Here is an 18,838-nt window from a genome sequence, read left to right as displayed (position 1 = left end):
CACCCTCATGATAGCAGGGTCCCCAGTAAAGATGGAATTGGACACAGGATCAGCCCTAACTGTCATGAATCGACGAGACTATGAGCGGCTATTCTCACACATACCCTTGAAGGACACATCCATTGTATTGAAGACATACACGGGGCAAAAAGTCTACCCCAGAGGAAAAATAAGGGTGCCAGTTGAATACAACGGCAAGGAAACACAGAAACTGTATCGATATATACTACCAGATGGAGGACCACCATTATTGGGACGTGAATGGATCCGAAAAATACAATTGGATTGGCATTCCATTCAGGCGCTAACTGTGACTGATAAAAAGGATGATGATGTCACACCTGGGCGACTGTCAAAAATTCTAACTGACACGAAAGAGGTGTTCCAACAAGGACTTGGGACTCTAAAAGGAGTAACGGCAACGATAAAAATCGAAGATAACGCAAACCCAAAATTTTTTAAGGCCAGACCAGTACCTTACGCGATCCGCCCAGCCGTTGAAGCAGAGCTGGAGAGTCTGGAGCGTTCGGGTGTGCTGTCCAAGTTGGACTGGAGCGAGTGGGCCACACCCATCGTTCCTGTAATGAAGAAATCATTGAGCAGCACGCCTGGGGAACCAAAGAAGGTTCGCATCTGTGGGGGCTTCAAGGTAACTGTGAACCCAGTCCTGCACACAGTACAATATCCACTTCCACGGTTAGAAGATATTTTCGCCTCACTATCTGGAGGGAAACGCTTTACAAAGATTGATCTGGCCCAAGCGTATCTACAAATGGAGGTGGAAGAAGCATCTAGGAAATACCTCACGATAAACACTCACAAAGGCCTTTACCAGTACAATCGACTGGTATTCGGGGTAGCATCAGCCCCAGCTGTTTGGCAGAGGGCGATGGAACAAGTCCTGCAAGGGATCCCGGGGACCCAGTGTTATTTGGACGACATCCTGGTTACGGGCGAAAATGACAGTGAACACCTTGCCAACCTGGAGCAGGTGCTCACGAGATTACAGGAATATGGGCTACGAGCCAACCGCCCCAAATGCGAGTTTTTCAGGAGACAAATCTCGTATTGTGGCCACATGATTGATGAGGAAGGGTTGCATAAGTCGCCGGACAAGATTGAGGCAGTAGTCAAGGCTCCAGCACCGGAAAATGTGTCGCAACTGAGGTCGTTCCTCGGGTTGGTGAACTACTACCATAAGTTCTTGCCGAATTTATCTACAATTCTGCACCCACTGAACGCCCTGCTGCAAACTGGAGTAACATGGAAATGGAGTGATGAGTGTAAGCATGCCTTTCAGAAATGTAAATGCCTAATCACATCAAAAGAAGTATTGGCCCACTACAATCCAACACTACCGATTCGGTTAGCATGTGATGCGTCTCCCTACGGCATCGGAGCGGTGCTGTCACACAAATTCCTTGACGGTTCAGAGAGGCCAATAGTCTTTGCGTCGCGCTCGTTAACCTCAGCCGAGCGTAACTATGCCCAGATTGACAGGGAGGCCCTCAGCCTGGTGTGGGGGGTGAATAAGTTCAATCACTATCTGCACGGGCAGAAATTCACCCTACTGACTGATCATCAGCCCCTGGTCTCCATTTTTAACCCAAAGAAGGGCGTTCCGGTGATGACGACGCAACGGCTGCAAAGATGGTCACTTTTTCTAGGGGCACATCAGTACGACATAGAGTACAATGGTACAAAACAGCATGGAAACGCTGATGGGCTATCGCGCCTACCATTGCCTACGGTAGAGGAAGCACCTGCAGTGGACCCTGTTGAGATATTCCATGCGACCATAGTCGAATGTCTGCCTGTTACAAACTCAAGTATAGAGAAGGAAACCCGAAATGACCCGACACTCTCTCGGGTCTATGATTTGATGGTGAAGGGATGGCCAGCACATGGCGACTCACTGTTGCCAGCATTCTCGCCAAGGAGAGAACAGCTGTCAGTGTGCCGGGGGACCTTGATGTGTGGATCCCGAGTGGTAATTCCACCGAAGTTGAGAGATAGAGTGCTCAATGAGCTTCATGAGGGTCATCTGGGAGGGGTAAAAATGAAGAGCCTAGCCAGGGCGTTTGTGTGGTGGCTGGGAATCGATAAAGAAATCGAGAATATGACCAAGAGATGCACAGGATGCCAGAAGGTCCAAAACGCTCCACCGCAGGCCCCGCTACATCCATGGGAGTGGCCCTCATCTCCATGGCAACGGGAACACATTGATTTTGCTGGTCCATTTATGGACTCAATGTTCCTAATCGCTGTGGACACCCATTCGAAATGGCCAGAGGTCATCAAAATGTCCTCCACCACCACGGAGAAACTATTGCAGTCCTACGGCAGCACGGTGGCATAGTGGTTAGCACTGTTGCCTCACAGCGCCAGGGACCCGGGTTCAAATCTGGCCTCGGGCGACTGTCTGTGTGGAGTTTGCACATTCTCCCCGTGTTTGCGTGGGTTTTCTCCGGGTGCTCCGGTTTCCTCCCACAGTCCAAAGATGTGCGGGTTAGGTTGATTGGCTATGATAAATTGACCCTTAGTGTTAGGGGGATTAAATACATGGGGTTACGGGGATAGGGTGGGATATGTGTTGGTGTAGGGGTTACGGGGATCGGGTGGGATATGTGTCGGTGCAGGCTCGATGGGCCGAAATGGCCTCTATCTGCACTGTGGGGTTTCTGTGATTTCTGTGATCTTCGCCAGGAATGGCTTGCCAGAACAGATTTGCTCCGACAATGGGCCACAGTTTGTTTCCGAGGATTTCCGGAGGTTTCTGAGGAATAATGGGGTGAAACATTACACATCTGCCCCATATCATCCAGCCACAAATGGATTGGCTGAGAGGTTTGTTCAGACCTTTAAAAAGGCAATAAAGGCAATGTATAATGACAACATACCACTACAACACAAGGTGGATAATTTCTTGTTTGCTTACCGGAATGCGACACATGCAGTCACCAACCAAGCTCCAGCCATAATGTTCTTCAACCGAAGGCTAAGATGTCGCCTGGATTTGCTCAAACCAAACATAAGACGAGATGTTGAGGATAAGCAATTCCAGCACATAAATGAGAAGCCAACCAGGAGCTTCAAGATAGGGTAAACAGTCTTGGCCCGCGACTACCGAACAGAAAAATGGCAGCCAGGAACGATATGCACACAGTGGACGTTGGAGAGAGCATCGTGAGACGCCATGCTGACCAGATTCTAGAGTCACAGGAACAAGCCAAACCCATACTACGAGCAGGTGCACCTGGTAATCAACCTGAAATACAGATTGCGTCTACCTCAGAAGCAGTGGTAGTGGAAGCTGACGAACCAACCAATGACAATGAGCCAGAATCAACTCCGCCGCAAGAACAGGATACTCGAGAAAGGCGCTATCCAGTCAGGATCAGGAAGCCGCCTCAAAGACTGAACTTATAAATGATTATTTCAGTTGCTGTATATAGTACAGAGAAAATTGTAATTGTAATTAGTTATTATTTAGTTGTTAAATGAATGTTATGTACTGTTTATCTAAAAGGGGAGGAATTGTTGTGTATGTACCTTTAAGAGAAGAACTGATTCTATACTGCAGTACCGGCAGTGACCACCTCTGTATATAAAACCATAGCAGGCTTCTGTATTTCAGTCTTGAATTCCCCTCTGTTCAGTAAATACCTGTTTTATTGTTCTCCTGCAGGCCGAGTATTATTGATACCCGAACACTACAATGGCCATGCACACAGAAATGCTCGGTGCAATGGCAGGCCTGCCAGAGAACTTCTTGTCAGTGTCAAGGAGCATGGAGGAGTCTGGCTCCAACAATGCACGGGGCTTTGCATGCAGCTTGGAGCCCGTGATTTCCAGGATGGAAATGATAGGCATCTCCATGAGAGGCATTGCGGATCCAGCCATGATGTTGCGTGTGATGTCACAGCTTCCATTGCAGCACAGGTGGAAGCGACCCAACATCTCAGAGCTGCAGTGGAATCTCAGACTGCTGCCATCGTGGCTGGGTTTACGAGTGTGGAAGGGGCTTGCAGGATGTCACAGCACTCCAGCAATCTCACTTCCAACAGATGGCGAGGAATGCTGAGGCGCTGCCCCGGGGGAGTGGCAGTGGCTCCGTGGAGCAAGAACCTACTGTCCTCTCTCAGGATGACAACATTCCTACTCCCACCACTGCCACTCCACCAGTGCCCTTGCTGCTGCCTGTCATCCAGCCAGCCCAGACCACAGTCACCCAGGTCGAGGTGGTGCAGACCTTCTAGGCCTAGAGTTGCTTGAGATCATCCTGGAAGGCCACCTGCCATCTCCCTCACTGAAAGTCAGCAGCCTTCCACCAGCCATGCTGCAGCCACTGGGGGAGCACTTCATAGGGGCACTGGAGTAAGACAAGGAACACGAAAGACAGACACTAAGGGAATGCACAAGGGTGATTAGTTGATGTTGTTTATTTTGATTTGCATTTGTTAAATTTATAAATTATGTTTAGAATGTTTGCTTTGTGGTGGCTCTCATTTCAGCTCTGTGGCCAGGAGGACTCTGTGATGTTCCGTGACAGAGGGATGGTAAGATGGGGATGTGGTGAGCAACAGGGATCTGGGGTTTCATTCACTGGAACCAGGTCTGACGAGGCGCTCACGGACAGCCCGTCCGGACTGGGATATGCTGCCTGCCTTCTCCTTTCCTCCGCCTCCTCCTCCTCCTGAGGTGGTCCTGCAATCACTGGTGACAAGGGCTGCGCCTTCATGATGGCCAAGTTGTGGAGCATGCAGCAGACCATCACAGAATGGGATACCCACTCTGGCATGTACTGGATGGCTCCTCCCGAGCAGTCAAGGCAGTGGAACCATTGCTTTAGCTGCCCGATAGTCTGCTCAATGAAGTTCCTCGTGGCAGCATGGCTGTCATTATATGAGTGCTGACCACGAGTGGTGGGGCTGGGGAGGGGAGTCATCAGCCAGGTATAAAGTGGATAGTCCTTGTCTCCAAGCAACCACCCTCAGGTTTGCCATGGTGGCTGGAAGATTGCTGGCACACTGGGCCAGTATGAAGGCATCGTGACTGCTGCCAGGGTACCGGGCATTCACCATCATGATGTGCTGGGCATGGGTGCACAACAACTGCACATTAAGTCAGTGGTAGTCTTTGCAGTTACGGAACATCTCAGGATTGATATGCAGCACCTGCAAAGCAACATATGTGCAGTTGAAAGTGCCCTGCACCATGGGGGAGCCCGATATCCTGGCAAAGCCACATGCGCGCTCCACCTGCTTCTCTCTGTTCAGTGGGAAGACAATACAAGAGCACAAGAACACAGGAAATAGGAGCAGGAATAGGCCATTTGGCCCCTCGAGCCTGCTCCGCCATTCAATAAGATCATGGCTGATCTTGGGCTCAAAGCCACTTCCCCGCCCGCTCCCCATAACCCTTCATTCCCTTATCTTGCAAAAATGTGTCTATCTCCACCTTAAATGTATTTAATGACTCAGCCTCCACAGCTCTCTGGGGCAGAGAATTCCACAGATTTATGACCCTCTGAGAGAAGAAATTCCTTCTCATCTCAGTTCTAAAAGGGCGACCCTTTATTCTAAAGCTGTGGCCCGCGTTCTAGATTTCCCCACAAGGGGAAACATCCTCTCTGCATCTACCCTGTCGAGCCCCCTCAGTATCTTATATGTTTCAATAAGATCACCTCTCATTCTTCTAAATTCCAATGAGTATAGGCCCAGCCTGCTCAACCTTTCCTCATAAGTCAATCCCCTCATCTCTGGAATTAACCTAGTGAATCATCTCTGAACTGCCTCCAATGCAAGTATATCCTTCCTTAAATAAGGAGACCAAAACTGTACGCAGTACTCCAGGTGTGGTCTCATCAATACCCTGTACAGTTGTAGCAGGACTTCCCTGCTTTTATACTCCAACCCCTTTGAAATAAAGGCCAACATTCCATTTGGCTTTTTGATTACTTGCTGCACCTGCATGCTAACTTTTTGTGTTTCATGCACAAGGACCCCCAGGTCCCTCTGAATTGTAACATTTTGTAATCTCTCTCTATTTAAATAATAATTTGTTCTTTATTTTTCCTGCCAAAGTATATAAACTCACACTTTCCCACATTATACTCCATCTGCCAAATGCTTGCCCACTCACTTAGCCTGTCTATATCCCTTTGCCGGTTCTTTGAGTCCTCTGCATAATTTGCTTTCCCACCCATCTTTGTATCATCTGCAAACTTGGCTACATTACACTCGATCCCTTCATCCAAGTCATTAATGTAGATTGTAAATAGTTGAGGCCGCAGCACTGATCCCTGTGGCACCCGACTAGTTATCGTTTGCCAATCGGAAAATGACCCATTTATCCCAACTCTCTGCTTTCTGTTAGTTAGCCAATTCTCTAACCATGCTAATATATTACTCCCAATTCCGTGAGCTCTTATCTTATGCAGTAACCTTTTATGTGGCACCTTATCGAATGCCTTCTGGAAATCCAAATACACCACATCCACTGGCTCACCTTTGTCCACCCTGTTCGTTACATCCTCAAAGAACTCCAGCAAATTTGTTAAACATGATTTCCCTTTCATAAAACCATGCTGACTCTGCTTGATTGCATTATGGTTTTCCAAATGCCCTGCTACTGCTTCCTTAATGAAGGACTCCAGCATTTTCCCAACGACCGATGTTAGGCTAACTGGTCTATAGTTTCCTGCTTTCTGTCTCCCTCCTTTCTTAAATAGGGGTGTTACATTTGCGGTTTTCCAATCCGCTGGGACCTCTCCAGAGTCCAGGGAATTTTGGTATATTGCAACCAATGCATCCACTATCTCTGCAGCCACTTCTTTTAAGACCCTGGGGTGCAGGCCATCTGGTCCAGGGGACTGGTTGTCTTTTAGTCCCATTATTTTACCAAGTACTATTTCCTTAGTGATAGTGATTGTCTTTAGTCCCCCCCTCCCTCTGGCCCCTTGATTATCCATTATTGGGATGTTGTTAGTGTCTACAGTGAAGATAGATACAAAATATTTGTTCAGAGTCTCTGCCATTTCCCCGTTTCCCATTATTAATTCCCCTGTCTCAGCCTCTAAGGGACCAACGTTTACTTTAGCTACCCTCTTCCTTTTTATATACCTGTAGAAGCTCTTACTATCTGTTTTAATGTTTCTTGCCAGTTTATTCTCATAATTTATCTTCTCTCTCTTTATTTTTTTTTAGTCATCCTTTGCTGGTTTTTAAAATTTCCCAATCCTCTGGTCTCCCATTAATCTTGGCAACATTGTATGCCTTTGTTTTCAATTTGATACCACCCTTTACTTCCTTAGTTAGCCACGGATGGTGCTCCCTTCTCTTAAAATCTTTCTTTCTCACTGGAATATATTTTTGTTGAGAGTTATGAAATATCTCCTTAAATGTCCGCCACTGCATTTCAACTGTCTTACCCTTTAATTTATTTTTCCAGCCCACTTTAGCCAGTTCTGCCCTCATGCCATTATAATTGCCTTTGTTTAAGATCAGGACACTGGTTTGAGATACAACTTTCTCGCCCTCCAACTGAATTTGAAATTCAACCATGCTATGATCACTCTTTCCTAGAGGATCCTTTACTATGAGATCATTTATCAATTCTGTCTTATTGCACAGTACCAGATCCAAGATAGCCTGCTCCCTGGTTGGTTCCATTACATACTGTTCTAGGAAACCATTCCGGATGCACTCTATGAACTCCTCCTCAAGGCTACCATGGCCAACTTGATTTGTCCAATCAATATGGAGATTAAAATTACCCATGTTTATTACCGTACTTTTTTTACAGGCCTCCATTATTTGTTGATTTATACTCTGTCCAACAGCATTGCTACTGTTCGGGGGCCTGTAGACTACGCCCACCAGAGGCTTTTTCCCTTTATTATTTTTTATCTCCACCCAAACCGATTCTACATCTTGAGCTTCTGAACCAATATCACTTCTCACCACTGCACCGATCCCATCCTTTACCAACAAAGCCACCCCACCTCCCTTTCATTTCTGTCTATCCTTCTGAATTGTCAAATAACCTGGAATATTCAGTTCCCAGCCCTGGTCACCTTGCAGCCACGTCTCTGTAATGGCGATCAGATCATCCCCATTTGTATCTATTTGTGTCGTCAACCCATCTATCTTGTTACAAATGCTGCGTGCATTCAGATAGAGAGCTTTTAACTTTGTCTTTTTACCATTTCTCCTTGTTTTGGCCCCATTTTCTGTTGCACTCTTATTTTTAAACATTCTGAGGGCTAGAAATTCGGTATCGCCCTGTTTGGGGCGCTAGTCCTGGCGAAGCGCAAAGCATAGCGCCAGGTGCAAATTAGCGCCACCTAGCGCGATATTGGGTTGCAGCGCCCTTGAAGGTGATTGCGGCGCTAAATCAGGCGCTGCACGAGACTCCTAAGGTGCTAACCCGGCAGCGCAACCCAATTTCACCACGGCAGGGCGCAGCGCAGGTGCTGTCAATAATCACTTTCCCTGAGACACACTGGTGCCGGCCAGCTCTTAAAGGGGCAGGTCAATTGGCATCACCAGACACACTCACTGCCTTTCAGGCCTTCAAATCGGTGGGAGCCTACCTGTAGCAAGACATGGAAAGGGTGAGGCAGAGGGCAGAACGCCTCACTGATGGGGCATTGGATGCTTTGGTTGGCGCAGTGGAATCAAGGCCAAGGAAGATGGTTGGAATGTGATTGATGTTTTGGACAGTCTCCCGGGTGTGAGAGGCAGTTATGTGTCAGTGTATTAGTTTTGCTTTCTGTTGCCATAGCTTTCTCATGTTTGAAGGAACCACATTTTGTGTAATGAAACACTTTCTTCATTTACAATGGCCATGCCTGCTATTTACATGCATCTTGCCCTTCACAGGCTTGGGGGTATCAGACCGGTTCCATTCCTGTTCTTGGAATGGCAGCAAGCATTCCGTGAGAGGGGCCTAGAAGCTACTTCTGATCAGCCTCTGACGCGCAGCCTGAGAAGAGCCGTTTGCGTAGAAGTTCAGGACAACAGTAATCTTCCCAGCCACTGACAGAGATGTCCTGCACCTTATCTGAGGCTGCAGATCTGTCCGAAGCAGGTGGCACAGCTCAGTAACCACCTCCTTTCTAAATCGCAGCTTTCTGACACACTGCTCCTCCGGCATGTTCATGTAGGAAAAGTGCTGTCGGAAAACCCTGGCAGCGTAAGGTCTGCTGTGGCGACGTCTGTTGGCCCTCCTCCGCCTGGCCATGCCTGCCCCTCTCTCCCTGTGTCTCAGTGCCCTTTGCAGATGATACAGCAGCAGGACGTTCCCCTCCAATGCAGCCCCATAATAAGTGCCCACAGGAAGGTTTCCTGTTGTTAAGGCTCACCAACAGCAAGGTGATGGTCAGAAGGCTGAAGTTCGTCTGCCTGCGCTGGCTCAGTGGTCAAATGGCTCTCAGTGTGCAGCTCAGCAACTCTTTGTAGCTCTCGAGGAGGTTGTGCTCCAAAAATGGCTGCCGCTTTCAAACCACATCAGTCCCCTTTAAATAACGCTCCTCCAGCCCGAGAGTGACTTGGTAAGGTTCCAGGTAAGCTGTCACTATTAGCACCAGGCGCTACGGAGGGAGGCGCCACTGAATTTCCGGTCCGGGGCGCCCAAAAGGCGTTGCACACTCAAATGACGTCATAATCTGCCTGCGCCCATGAGCGGGTGCTAAGATTTAGCGCTGGCGCTAAATGCATGCTCAATATGGGGCGAGGCGCAAGGCGCCCTGCGCCTGCCCAGAAATTGGCTAGCGCCCCACTTCTCGGCCTCTTTAGGCGTTAATCGGTGGCACTAACAGCCGAATTTCTAGCCCTCAGAGTCTGTCCCTTCCTGTCACACTCTGGTTATTTCCCCATCTTTATCCTGCTCTATTGCTTTCTCATTTCTCATTGACTTTTTAAATTCCTGCTCACCTGGATCCTCCCCCCAATTATTTAGTTCCTTCTCCTAGATTACAGAGCCTCTTTGACCTCCTGGATGCAGCGATGGACGACGACCTGTGAGATGTTTGCAATGTCGCCTGCTCCAGACTGGAAGTATCTGCTGGTAAAAAAATTCAGGGCCACGGTCACCTTAAGGGCCACTGGTAGCATCGTCATCGCCTTGCTCTGAGGCTGCAGGTCTGGTTGCAAGAGGTGGCAGAGTTCCGTGACCAACTCCTTGGTGAAGCAGAGCTGGTGAGCACACTGCTCCTCGCTTAGGTGCAGGTAGGCGAAGTGCTCCCTGAAGACCCGAGGTGGGTAAGGCCTCCTGCTGAGAACCCTCCACCCCTCCTCCTCCCTCTTCTCCTCTCTCTGCAAGCAGCTTGTCCTCTTCTTTGCTGCCTCTGCTCCGTCTCCCTGTCATGCTGCAGCGCAAGGGGGACTGCAACTAGAGCCCCCATGACTGGGAACAAGAGGTGTAATCGGAGGCCTCCCAGGAGCAGCCAGCAACTTCCCAATGTCTAGCAGCACTCCCTGCACTTTAACAATGTTATAAATATCTTCCAGAAAGCCAGTATTAATATAAACTCTGCAAGAGTCAGTACAAGAGAAAAGATCAACTTTGCTGCAAGTTGGATGTATCCCTTTACATAGCGCTGGTGGGGGATCCCTCGTGCAGCTGAACGCATGCACCCTTTCATTTATTTTTTGGTCCGTGCGGCCCCTTTAACGGGTGGTGCAGCCCATTCAAAATTCTGCACATGTGCAGTTTTTCTATTTAAAAGCCGGTGAGCCAGCTGCGCGGGAGGTCCGGAGTGCTGCACGGCTGCACAGCCGTGTAGTTTAAAGGGAACATTGGTTATGTTTCAAATCAGCGCCACACGCTGACTGACATCATGATCTGCCTACTCTGCATACTGCTGGTGCATGCCCGTCCTGCCCGCGCTATCACCCTCACAAGCGAGGGCCAAGCTGGAAGTCGGCAAATACCTTAGTTATAATTTCCCAAATCTCTCTAGATTCAGAAATTGTACCTTTGGATTTGAAAATTACAAATGTCACTCCATTATTTAAGTAGGGCGGGAGGGACAAATCAGGAGACTACGGTCCTGCCAATTTAACAGTGGTTGTGGGGAAGTTACGGGAATCTATCAACAGGGCAGAGTGACTGAGCACATGGACAATATCAGCTGATCAAAGAGTCAGCATGGGTTAGTGAAGGGGAGGTCATGTCTGACTATTCTAGCTGAAGTTTTGAGGAGGTCATTAGCATGGTGGATAGAGCAGTGTCTATGGATGTTGTCGATATGGATTTCCAGAAGGCATTTGATAAGGTTCTGCACAAGAGGTTATTAGCAAAAATGAGATTGTATGGGATTGTGGGTAACCTTGTGACATGGGTCAGTAACTGGTTAGGAGGCAGGAGACAGAGAGTGGGGATAAAGGGAATGTACTCTGATTGGTGGTGTAATGTAGATACCTTTAAGGGGGGAACCACGTTTTACAGCTCATGTATACTGTAGTACCGGCAGTGACCACACCGGTATATAGCACTCAGTAGTAATCTGTACAGTTCAGTTCCAGAGTGAGCCATGTTGAGTAAACACCTGTTGTACCGTTCTCTTGCAGTCTTGTGTCTTACTACTGACGGACACAACATTGGCGACGAGGCAAATTCGATCATACCTGCAACTCTGCATCACCTCCCAGGGATTCGTTCCTGGAGACCAGTAGATTGGAGGTCAAGGCCAGAGACACGGGCATCGACCACGGGCAACCGCCCAGTCATCCAGCAGAGACTCGAGAATTGCGGGGGAGGCTGTTGAGAGCCAGGCTTGGCTTTCCAGTCGCGGTGGTCCAGCGAAACGGGCTGGCAACAGGTAGTGCGCAGACACTACCCAGACAGCGGCGGGCTAGAGCCCGACCGAGCGGCACAGCAAAGGGCCGAGCAGCGTCGACGGGAGAGAGAAAGAGAGGGCAGAGCGCACAGGGCGCAGCCGGTGTTCAGGGGCCGAGTAGCGTTGAGGAGAGGGAGAGAGACGCGCAGAAACCCGCGAGGCGCTGCCATTGCCACGAGGACCGCCGAGAGCGGCGTTGGCAGCAATGCAGGAGAAGCGCACAAAACCTACAGGGCGCCGCCATTGCCACGAGGACCGCCGAGAGCGGCATTGGCAGCAGCGGGGGAGGAAGGAAAGCGCGGGAGACGCCATTTTAAGCCATTTTAAACCACACCCAAAATGCCGAAGAGTGGCAGTATCACCGCATTTGACAATTAAGTCGAAGATTGGACTACATATGTCGAACGAATAGAGGTGTACTGCAAGGCAAATGAGGTGTCAGATGACAAGAAAGCGCCGGTATTGTTAAATTTAATGGGTGCAAAGACGTATGGCTTATTACGAAATCTAGTAACCCCAGCGAAGCCAGTGGAAAAGAGTTTTGGAGACATAGTGACGATATTACAGGAACATTTAAACCCCACACCACTGCTGATAGCAGAAAGATTCAAGTTTCACAAATGGAACCAGCATAAGGATGAAAGCAATGCTGAATATTTAACAGAACTGCGCAAACTATCGAAACACTGCCAGTTTGGAACGGGACTGGCAGATACCTTAAGGGACAAGTTTGTGTGTGGGCTTCAAAGTGAAGGAACCCAGAAACGGCTTTTATCTGAAAAGGACCTTACGCTGGACAAGGCTTTCAGTATTGCGGTATCATATGAAGCAGCAGCACGGGGCGCTGCAGAGATACAACAGAGACCGCAAGAATATGGCACAAACGAAATGTCATACAGAACAGAGAAGTGCTATCGCTGCGGCAGAACAACACATGACCACAATGATTGCTGGTTCAAAGACAAAGTGTGCAGACACTGTGGAAAAGTAGGACACATAGCATGAGTCTGCAGGTCGGGAAAGAAAACCAGCAATAAGAAATCTCCAAAAGAAAAGTACAAGAAGGTACATAAGGTGACGCAGAATAGTTCAGACGAACAAAAGATTGATACCGACTCCGAAAGCAGGGAGCTGAGTTGTCTGAAACTACATAATGTGATCAAAATGGAGGATCACCGAACCATTTGGGTCACTCTCAAGATAGCAGGAGTCCAGGTAAAAATGGAATTGGACACAGGATCAGCCCTAACAGTCATAAACCGACGGGACTACGAGCGGCTATTCTCACACATACTCTTGAGAGACACAAAAATTATTTTGAAGACGTACACGGGGCAAAAAGTCTACCCCAAAGGAAAAATAAGGGTGACCATTATATGTAACGGTAAGGAAACACCAAAACTAGACCTGTATGTATTGCAAGATGGAGGACCACCATTACAGGGACGTGAATGGATCCGGAAAATACAGCTGGATTGGCATTCCATACAAGCACTGACTGTGGCTGCCAAAAAGGATGACGACCCTAACCGACGCGCAAGAAGTGTTCCAGCAAGGACCCGGAACACTAAAAGGCATGACAGCAACAATTAAAATCGAAGAAAACGCAAGCCCAAAATTTTTTAAGGCCAGACCGGTACCTTATGCGATCCGCCCAGCCGTCGAAGCAGAGCTGGAGAGTTTGGAACGTTCAGGAGTACTGTCCAAGGTAGACTGGAGCGAGTGGGCTACACCCATCGTCCCTGTGATGAAAAAGTCGTTGAGCAGCACGCCTGGGGAACCAAGGAAGGTTCGCATCTGTGGGGACTTTAAGGTAACAGTGAACCCAGTCCTTCACACTGTGCAATATCCACTTCCGCGGATTGAAGATATTTTCGCCTCGCTATCTGGAAGGAAACGCTTCACTAAGATTGATCTGGCTCAGGCGTATCTGCAAATGGAGGTAGAAGAAGCATCAAAAAAATACCTCACAATCAACACCCATAAAGGTCTCTACCAATACAACCGGCTGGTATTCGGGGTAGCATCAGCTCCGGCTATTTGGCAAAGGACAATGGAACAAGTCCTGCAAGGGATCCCAGGGACCCAGTGTTATTTGGACGACATCCTGGTCACGGGTGAAAATGACAGTGATCACCTCGCCAACCTGGAGCAGGTGCTCACTACATTGAAGGAATATGGGCACCGAGCTAACCGCCCCAAATGCGAGTTTTTTAAAAAACAGATCTCGTATTGTGGCCACGTTATCGATAAAGAGGTGTTACATAAGTCCCCAGAAAAGATTGAGACAGTAGTCAAGGCCCCAGCGCCGGAAAACGTGTCACAACTGAGGTCGTTCCTCGGGCTGGTAAACTACTACCATAAGTTCTTGCCAAATTTGTCTACAATACTACACCCACTGAACACCCTACTGCAAACTGGAGTGCCATGGAAGTGGAGTGACAAATGTAGACGAGCTTTCCAGAAGAGCAAAACACTAATCACATCGAAAGAGGTATTGGCCCATTTCAACCCAGCACTACCAATTCGGTTGGCGTGTGATGCGTCACCCTACGGCATTGGAGTGGTGCTGTCGCACAAATTCTCGGACGGCTCAGAGAAGCCAATAGCCTTTGCATCACGATCACTAACCTCAGCCGAGCGTAACTACGCCCAGATTGACAGGGAGGCCCTCAGCCTAGTGTGGGGAGTGAAAAAGTTCAATCAATATCTGCACGGGCAGAAATTCACCTTGCTGACTGACCACCAGCCTCTTGTCTCCATTTTTAATCCGAAGAAGGGCTTATGTGTGGTGGCCGGGAATCGATAAACAAATCGAGGACCTGACCAAGAGCTGCTCAGGATGCCAGAAAGTCCAAAATGCACCACCACATGCCCCTCTACAGCCATGGGAGTGGCCCTCATCTCCATGGCAACAGGTGCATATTGATTTTGCTGTTCCATTCATGGACTCAATGTTTTTAATAGCCGTGGATGCGCACTCGAAATGGCCTGAGGTCATCAAAATGTCCTCCACCACCACGGAGAAAACTATTGCAGTCCTATGGACCATTTTTGCCAGGAACGGATTGCCATAACAGATTTGCTCCGATAACAGACCACAGTTTGTGTCCGAAGAGTTCCGGAGGTTTATGAAGAAGAATGGGGTAAGGCATTACACATCCGCCCCGTATCATCCAGCCACAAATGGATTGGCTGAGAGGTTCGTACAAACCTTTATGAAGGCAATAAAGGCTATGTGCAATGACAACATTCCGCTGCAGCATAAGGTGGACAATTTCCTGTTCGCCTAACGGAATGCGACATATGCAGTCACCAACCAGGCCCCGGCCATGATGTTCTTGAACCGAAGGTTAAGATCTCGCCTGGATTTGCTCAGACCAAACGTACGAAGAGATGTTGAGAGTAAGCAATTCCAGCACATCCATGAGAAGCCAACAAGGAGCTTCAATGTAGGGCAACCAGTCTTGGCCCGCGACTACCAAACAGAAAAATGGCAGCCAGGAACGATATGCACACAGCAGGGCCCACTAATGTACACAGTGGACGTTGGGGAGAACATCGTGAGACGCCATGCTGACCAGATCCTAGAGTCACAGGAACAAGTCAACCCCATGCCTCGCCCATACGTACCTGGTGAGGAACCCGACGTACAGGTCGCATCTACCCCAGAAACAGTAGCATCGGAAGCTGATGACCCAACCGACGACAGGGTGCCAGAATCGCCTCCGCACCAAGAGCGAGACACTCAGGAAAGGAGCTATCCAGAAAGGATCAGGAAGCCTCCCCAAAGACTATTTTCAGCTAACGTTGCATGTTAAAAGTGTTAATTGTAATTAGTTTGATATTTAATTGTTAAATGAGTGTTATGGTACTGTTAATCTAAAAGGGGAGGAATTGTAATGTATGTACCTTTAAGGGGGGAACTACTTTTTACAGCTCATGCATACTGTAGTACCGGCAGTGACCACACCTGTATATAGCACTGAGTAGTAATCTGTACAGTTCAGTTCCAGAGTGAGCCATGTTGAGTAAACACCTGTTGTACCGTTCTCCTGCAGTCTTGTGTCTTTCTACTGACGGACACAACAGGTGGGATGTGACAAGTGGTGTTCCCCAGGGATCTGTTCTGGGACCTCAGCTTTTCACTATATTTATCAATAACAATGAAGGAATAGAGAGTTGTACATCTAATTTGAAGATGACACTAAATTAAGAGGAATAGTAAGTAGTGTAGATGGGATCAGAAAGTTATGAAGGGACATTGATAGATGAAGTGAGTGGGAAAAAGTGTGGCAGATGGAGTTTAATGTGGGGAAGGGTGAGGTCAAAGTTTCCTGAATTTTTATTTGGGTGTGCAGCCCATTCAAACTTCCGCACATGCACAGTTTTTCCATTCAGAAAGTGGTAAGTGGCCTGCGCGGGCGCTTCAGCTGCAAGGCCACACGGGGAACATTGGGTGAGGTCATCATCTTTGCATCCAAGAAAAACAAATCAGAATATTTTCTTAATGATGAGAGACAAGGAACTGTGGATGAGCAGAGAGATTTGGGTGTCTGTGTACACAAATCACTAAAAGTTATTGGACAGATACAAAAAATCAATCAAAAAGGCTAATGGAATGTTGGCCTTTATCTGAAGGGGGCTGGAATACAGTGGGGTGAAGTTATGTTCCAGCTGTACAGAGCTCTGGTCAGACCCCATCTGGACACTGTGTTCAGTCTGGGCCCCGCACCTCAGGAAGGGTATATGGAGGGGGTGCAGCGCAGATTCACCAGAGTAATACCGGGGCTAAAAGTCTAGACTAGGAATGTATTCCCTTGAGTTTAGAAGGTTGAGGCATGATCGAATCGTGGTGTTTAAAATGTTACATTAAATTGATAGATACAGGAAAATGATTTCCTCTACTGGGGGAATTCAGAACAAGGGGGCATAACCTTAAAATCAGAGCGAGGCCATTCAGAGGTGATGTCAGAAAGCTCTTCTCCAAAGGGTAGTGGAAATCTCGAACTCTCTCCCCAAAATGCTGTCAAGACTGATTGAAAGATTGTTGTTGGTTCAGGGTATGGTGCAAAGGCAGGTTGCTAGGATGGAGTGGCAGAACAGAATGATCTGACAGAATGGCGGCCCTTCTGTAGATCATTGAATGTTGCACAATTGGGCTAAAGAGGAGGGTTCTGTGTCCAGTGATCACACAGTGCAAGCCGGCATTTTGTTCTGTGATGTGTGGAGAGACTCCTTTTAGTGCTGTGTATTGCTGACTCTGATACTCACATCGAACAAGCCCTGTCTTATCGCTGTAGAATATTGTGTAATTCCGAATAAAGCCTTGGCGTTTGTCGATTGCAATCTCGTCCCATGTCACCTCGGCCTGTGATTTCCAAATACGGTTTCCACTTACTTTGGGGCCAATCAGAGGAGCTGAGACAGGAGGAATCAAAATGAGGCAGTCACTAACGAACATGGATTAATCTGACTCTGGAGGGCAGGCACTTGCTCAACATTTCACTTCCATTCTTGGGGCCATTTTGCTGTTTTCATAATAAATTAATTTGAAAATTGTACATTCAACAACAGAAAACCAATTAATTAAAAGGCAATGATAATCTTAGCATCTTCTGGATTAGAATGACGGAGAGGGGGAGAGGAGGGAGAGGGCGAGGAGAAAGAGAGGGAGAGGGAGGGAATGAGAGAGGAGAGGGAGGGAGAGGGAGAGAGGGAGAGAGGAGAGTGAGGGGAGTGGCAGGGAGGGGGGAGGGAGAAAGGGACAGGGAGGGCGAGGGAGGGTGCGAGGGTGAGGGGTGGAGGGACAGGGTGAGGGGGAAAGGGTTGGAAGGATAGGGAGTGAGTGGGAGAGGAAAATGGAGTGAGGGGAAGAGGGAGGGAGAGAGTGGGAGAGGGAGAGAGTGAGTGCGAGCATGAGAAAGGAAGGGAGGGGGAGAGGGATGTGGAGGGAGGGAGAAGGAGGGAAAAGATGGGAGGGGGAGGAAGAGGGAGGAAGAGGGAAGGCAAAAGAGGGAGGAGAGAGGGAGTGAGGGAGCAAGAGGGAGTGAGGGAGAGGGAGGGAGAAGGAGAGAGGGAGTGAGGGAGGACGAGCAGGCCAGAGGCTAGGTATTCTGCAACGAGTGTCTCACCTCCAGACTCCCCAAAGCCTTTCCACCATCTACAAGGCACAAGCCAGGAGTGTGATGGAATACTCTCCACTTGCCTGGATGAGTGCAGCTCCAACAACACAAGAAGCTCCACACCGTCCAGGACAAAGCAGCCCGCTTGATTGGCACCCCATCCACCACTATAAACATTCACTCCCTCTACCACCGCTGCACCGTGGCTGCAGTGTGTACCATCTACAAGATGCACTACAGCAACTCGCCAAGGCTTCTTCGGCAGCACCTCCCAAACCCGCGACCTCTACCACCTAGAGGGACAAGGGCAGCAGGCACATGGGAACACCACCACCTCCAAGTACCCCTCCAAGTCACACGCCATCCTGACTTAGAAGTATATCGCTGTTCCTTCATCGTCGCTGGGTCAAAATCCTGGAACTCCCTCCCTAACAGCACTGGGAGTACCTTCACCACACGGACTGCAGCGGTTCAAGAAGGCAGCGCACCACCACCTTCACAAGGGTAATTAGGGATGGGCAATAAATGATGGCCTTGCCAGCGATGCCCACATCCCATGAACGAATATAAAAAAGGGAAGAGGGAGGGTTGGAGGGAAATTGTGGGAGAGGGAGGGAGGGAAGGACAGGAAGGGTGAGGGAGGGAGGGAGAGGGTGAGGGAGATGGATGAAGAAGGAGGGAGGAGCGGGAGAAGAAAAGGAGGGAGGAAGAGGGAGGGTGAGGGAGGGAGGGAGGGAAAGAGAGTAAGGGAGGGGGTGAGGGGAGTGGAGAGAAGCGGAGGGAAGGGGAGGAGAGGGAAGGAGGGTGGAGAGAAGCAGCGGGGAGGGGAGGAGAGGGAAGGACAGGGGAGAGGAGCGGGGAGTGGAGG

At 48.9% G+C, this 18,838-nt stretch overlaps 1 protein-coding gene across 1 annotated transcript in view; it reads right to left on the bottom strand.

Moving 5' to 3' along the window:
* Positions 1-18,838, bottom strand: part of LOC147103060 (granulocyte colony-stimulating factor receptor-like) — a 348,122-nt gene that overhangs the window by 52,216 nt on the left and 277,068 nt on the right. Inside the window, 1 exon segment of the mRNA XM_085962336.1 lies at positions 17,120-17,266. Within this exon segment, the coding sequence (XP_085818462.1) occupies positions 17,120-17,266 (147 nt within the window).

Source organism: Somniosus microcephalus, chromosome 20 (genome assembly GCF_052327205.1).
Source record: "Somniosus microcephalus isolate GS21.2 chromosome 20, FLI_Smic_1.0, whole genome shotgun sequence".
Lineage (NCBI taxonomy): Eukaryota > Metazoa > Chordata > Chondrichthyes > Squaliformes > Somniosidae > Somniosus > Somniosus microcephalus.
This window is presented reverse-complemented; position numbering and strand designations above follow the sequence as displayed.